The 5,262-nt window shown below is 36.8% G+C and overlaps 1 protein-coding gene across 1 annotated transcript; it reads left to right on the plus strand.

Moving 5' to 3' along the window:
* LOC107640961 lies at nt 3,414-5,134 on the plus strand. Its single transcript, XM_016344466.1, has 3 exons — nt 3,414-3,586; nt 3,676-3,766; nt 4,964-5,134. Exons 1-3 carry the CDS (start codon nt 3,414-3,416, stop codon nt 5,132-5,134), a joined length of 435 nt encoding a protein of 144 aa, XP_016199952.1.

Genomic DNA, 5,262 nt, shown 5'->3' on the forward strand with positions numbered 1-5,262 from the left:
CGACCATAACTTGAGCTACAGAGGTCCGAATGAGGCGGTTCCAGTTGCGTTGGAAAGCTAACATCCGGGGCTTCAAAATGATATGCATTTTTCCATAGTTTCCATGCAATTAGGCGATGCGCACGCGTGGATTACTCGTACGTGTGACCTTGCAAAAGTTCAGCGACGCGTACGCGTGACAGAGCCACGTGCTGCACGTATCAGAAAACACTGAGGGAAATTTTTGGGCTGTTTTTGGCCCAGTTTCAAGCCCAAAAACACTGATTAGAGACTGCAGAATTAAGGAATCAATCATTCAACATTCATTCACATAATTTTAGGTTTAGATGTAGTTTTCTAGAGAGAGGCTATTTCCTCTCTCTAGGTTTTAGGTTTCTTAGTTTTAATTCTTCTCAATTTCAGATTTCTATCTTAGTTCAATTTAGTTTCTCTTCTACTTTTATTTGTTCTAGTACTTTAGTTATCTATTTCTCTTGTTGATCTCTTTATGTTGCTATTTTGGTTTATGAATTCTCATGTTAGATTCAATTTTCTATTTAATGCAATTTAAGGTATTTCATAATTATTGTTCCTTTCTTCGTTTGTTATTATTGATGTTTGCAATTGGTTGTTTAGATTTAATATTCCTTATTAGTTTTCTATGTTTTTATGTTGTGCCTTCCAAGTGTTTGATAAAATGCTTGGGAGGGTTTTTAGTTAGATTTTTATATTCTTAGCATGAATTAATTAATTGGAGACTCTTGAATCATCATAAGTCTCTTATTGGTTGGTGATTGAAACTTGCTAGTTGGCTTGAGCTTCACTAACTCTAGTCTTTGATTAAGACTTGTGAATTCAAGTTGATTTTCTCACTTGACTTACCTTCAATTGTTAGAGGTTAACTAACTGAGAGCAAAAGGCAATTACTATCACAAGTGACTATGATAATGGGAATAGGACTTCTAATTATCAATCCTTGCTAGAACTTTTCTTAACTATTATTTTATTTCCTTGTTATTTTACTTTCTTGTTCCTCATTTCAAAACCCAAAAAGATACAATCTCATAACCAATTATAAGTACACTTCCCAGCAATTCCTTGAGAGACGACCCGAGGTTTAATACTTCGGTTAATTTTATTGGGTTTGCTTAAGTGACAAACAAATTAAAGTTGATTGAGGTTTTAGTGTACGAAATTGTGATCATCAATGGCGCCAACAACTTGGTACGCACAATTGTAATCTCAACTCTTTTTCACAATTCCGCACAACTAACCAGCAAGTGTACTGGGTCGTCCAAGTAATAAACCTGACGTGAGTAAGGGTCGATCCCACGGAGATTGTCGGCTTGAAGCAAGCTATGGTCATCTTGTAAATCTCAGTCAGAAAGATTCAAATGGTTAGAGAGTTTAAGATAATTAAAATATGAATAAAACATAAAATAAGATAGAGATACTTATGTAATTCATTGGTGAGAATTTTAGATAAGCGTATGAAGATGCTTTGTTCCTTCTGAACCTCTGCTTTCTTATTGCCTTCATCCAATCATTCATACTCCTTTCCATGGCAAGCTTTATGTTGGGTTTCACCGTTGTCAATGGCTACCTCCCGTCCTCTTAGTGAAAATGGTCCAAATGCGCTGTCACCGCACGTCTAATCATCTGTCGGTTCTTGATCATGTTGGAATTGGATCCATTGATCCTTTTGCGTCTGTCACTACGCCCAACACTCGCGAGTTTGAAGCTCGTCACAGTCATCCCTTCCCAGATCCTACTCGGAATACCACAGACAAGGTTTAGACTTTCCGGATCTCAGGAATGGCCACCAATGATTCTAGCCTATACCACGAAGGTTCTAAGCTTAGATTAGAAACCCAAGAGATACACATTCAAGCTTGTTTGCATGTAGAACGGAAGTGGTTGTCAGGCACACGTTCATAGGTGAAAATGGTGATGAGTGTCACATAATCATCACATTCATCATGTTCTTGAGTGAGAATGAATATCTTGGAGAAGAAATAGGCTTGAATTGAATAGAAAAACAATAGTACTTTGCATTAATTCATGAGGAATAGCAGAGCTCCACACCTTAATCTATGGTGTGTAGAAACTCCACCGTTGAAAAACAAAAGGTCCAGGCATGGCCGAATGGCCAGCCTCCCCAAGAGGGTTCAATCATCAAAACATGATTAAAAGATGATTAAAGGATGAAAATACAATAGCAAAAGGTCCTATTTATAGAGAACTAGTAGCCTAGGGTTACAGAAATAAGTAATTAATGCAGAAATCTTCTTCCGGGCCCACTTGGTGTGTGCTTGGGCTAAGCATTGAAGCTTTCATATGTAGAGACTTTTCTTGGAGTTAAACACCAGCTTTTATGCCAGTTTGGGCGTTTAACTTCAGCTTTTATGCTAGTTCTGGCGTTTTGACGCCAGAATTTTTATGCTGACTTGGAACGCCGGTTTGGGCCATCAAATCTCGGGCAAAGTATGAATTATTATATATTGCTTGAAAGCCCAGGATGTCTACTTTCCAACGCAATTGAGAGCGCGCCAATTGGGCTTCTGTAGCTCCAGAAAATCCACTTCGAGTGCAAGGAGGTCAGAATCCAACAACATCTGCAGTCCTTTTTCAGCCTCTGAATCAGATTTTTGCTCAAGTCCCTCAATTTCAGCCAGAAAATACCTGAAATCATAGAAAAACACACAAACTCATAGTAAAGTCTAGAAATGTAATTTTTATTTAAAAACTAATAAAAATATAATAGAAAGTAACTAAAACATACTACAAACACACTAAAAACAATGGTAAAAAGCGTATAAATTATCCGCTCATCAGGTTTAATTGTCGGTTTAGATCTATACTTGCAACGCGATTACTTTTGTGAAATTCTTTACCAACGATTTTTCCCCATCACAACGGGTCCCATGGGAGGGGACATGCCCCCGGAACTTCAAACGTAATCGCACTATAGCCCACACACGTATTCACTAATATCTCGGCAACCGAAGATATTTGAAAATGGTTATTTCTCCACAAGTCTATATAAGGTAAAAGATAGATCACATCTGAAAACCTAATACTCACTTAAGTCACTATCACTCTCTTCTTTGAATTATTACTAACTTGAGGGTCGAATGTATCTACCATGTCTAGTGTTTTTTGGAGTCTAACGTATACCTCATCCGTGGAAAAGACAGAATGACGTCTCCTCTTTTGCAACAAGCTATACTTTGGACAAACTCCTTAACAGCAAGAACATTTTTCGCCCACCATGGGGCGACCTTAACATTACTCCACATTTTCTTTTTTCACTTGCTATTCCTCTTTTTTGTAGGATCTTATCCATTGATGATGAGCAAAATTTACCTTTTCCTCCACCAACTCTTGTCGAGTTATTAGCCTTGAACGTTGTGCTATAAGCCGAGGTCCAAAGGATGGCCGACCTATCAGCTCAGCAAGAGAATAGTCGTGATGAGGATGAGGATCGAAAGAACGTCAACAATAGCAACTATCACGATGACCATACTTTAGAGACCAACATTGTGGTAGAGGCCACTCCAACTAGAGGAGCAAAGAGATCTTCTAACCCCTTTTCTAAGGATATCAGGTGCTTTTAGCTGCCTGCCAACTTTATTCTCCCAACAACTCTCAAGCCATACAGGGACTTGGTGATCCGAACTTACACACCACATCTAGGGATGGCAACGGGTCCTCATGGGGGCGGGGACATGCCCCCCGCCTCCACCCCTCGCCCCCAATATCTGTCCCCGCCTTGTCCCCACGATGGGTAACGAAGACTCTGTATCCACCGTGGACCTGGGTCTTCGCGGATATCTGCGAATTTTTGTAAAAACTAATAAAAATTGAAAAAAATGAAAAAAATTAAGAATAATTAAAAATAATCATCAATTTTCATTACAAACATAATTTTCATAATCTTTAAAGACTTAAATAGTAATAATCAACAAATATAAATAACCAAACATATTTATAAACAACCAAACAAAGTTTATTACATTGTAAAAACATAATTTTCAATCCTCCTTTCATCTCGTAATGGTAATGATGGTAGATTCCAACTTACTTAAATCCTACATCGAAAAGATTCAACAAATAATGAATCATAAGAATCAAATTCAACAATTTAACAATTATAACATCAGAAAATCTAAGTAAATAATGAAAATTTCAGAATTATAGGAGTCAAATGAAAAATTCAGAATCATAGGAATTAGATTCAACAATTCAACATCAGAAAATCAAAATCAAAATCAAAATCAAAATAATAAGAATTTCAGAATGATAGAAACCAGACTCAATAACTCAGCATAAAAAATATAAATTATACTTAAACTAACTCACAAAAATTATAACATATCCTTCAAAATCAAAGCAAACAATGAAAAATCAGAATCATAGGAATCAAATTCAACAATTCAACATCAAAAAATCAATATCAAAGTAAAATAATAAGAATTTCAGAATCAAAGAAACCAGACTCAATAACTCAACATCAAAAATATAAATGATACTTAACCTAACTCAGAAATTATAATAAATCCTTCAAAATCAAAGCAAATAATGAAAAATTCAGAATTATAGGAATCAGATTCAACAATTCAACATCAGAAAATCAAAATCAAAATAAAATAATAGGAATTTCAGAATCATAGAAACCAGACTCAATAACTCAGCATCAAAAATATAAATTATACTTAAACTAACTCACAAAAATTGTAACAAATCCTTCAAAATCAAAGAAAACAATGAAAAATCAGAATCATAGGAATCAGATTCAACAATTCAACATAAAAAAATCAATATCAAAGTAAAATAATAAGAATTTTAGAATCATAGAAACCAGACTCAATAACTCAGCATAAAAAATATAAATTATACTTAACCTAACTCACAGAAATTATAACAAATCCTTCAAAATCAAAATAAACAACAAAGATTTCATATTCTGTGACTTACCCAACAGAGAACAGGTGACGACCGGCGACCACGAGAAGACGCGAAGAGGCAACCAGATGACCCGGATGACGACGACGAGAAGACCCGACCAAATGACGCGGACGAACTCGTGACCAGGAGAAGACACAACGACGGCGAAGATGACAGGCTCCTTGCTGTAGTGTGCCGGTGTGCGTGACCTGACGGTGTCTTGACTGAGATCCACAGTGCATGAGAGACTGAGAGGTGGTGGTGAGGGAGAGGGACTGAGGAGGTGGGAGACTAGGAGGTAGTGGTGAAGGATTGAGGGTGGGAGGTGGCCGTCCA

The sequence above is a fragment of the Arachis ipaensis genome, chromosome B05 (genome assembly GCF_000816755.2).
Source record: "Arachis ipaensis cultivar K30076 chromosome B05, Araip1.1, whole genome shotgun sequence".
NCBI classification, from domain to species: domain Eukaryota; kingdom Viridiplantae; phylum Streptophyta; class Magnoliopsida; order Fabales; family Fabaceae; genus Arachis; species Arachis ipaensis.

Excerpts from the sequence above, each read along its gene's own strand:
- LOC107640961 (XM_016344466.1), top strand. The coding sequence starts at position 3,414 with ATGGCCGACCTATCAGCTCAGCAAGAGAATAGTCGTGATGAGGATGAG. Across the intron at positions 3,587-3,675 it reads CCCTTTTCTAAGGATATCAG|GGATGGCAACGGGTCCTCAT; the intron begins GTGCTTTTAGCT and ends CACCACATCTAG. Across the intron at positions 3,767-4,963 it reads CCGCCTTGTCCCCACGATGG|AGAACAGGTGACGACCGGCG; the intron begins GTAACGAAGACT and ends CTTACCCAACAG.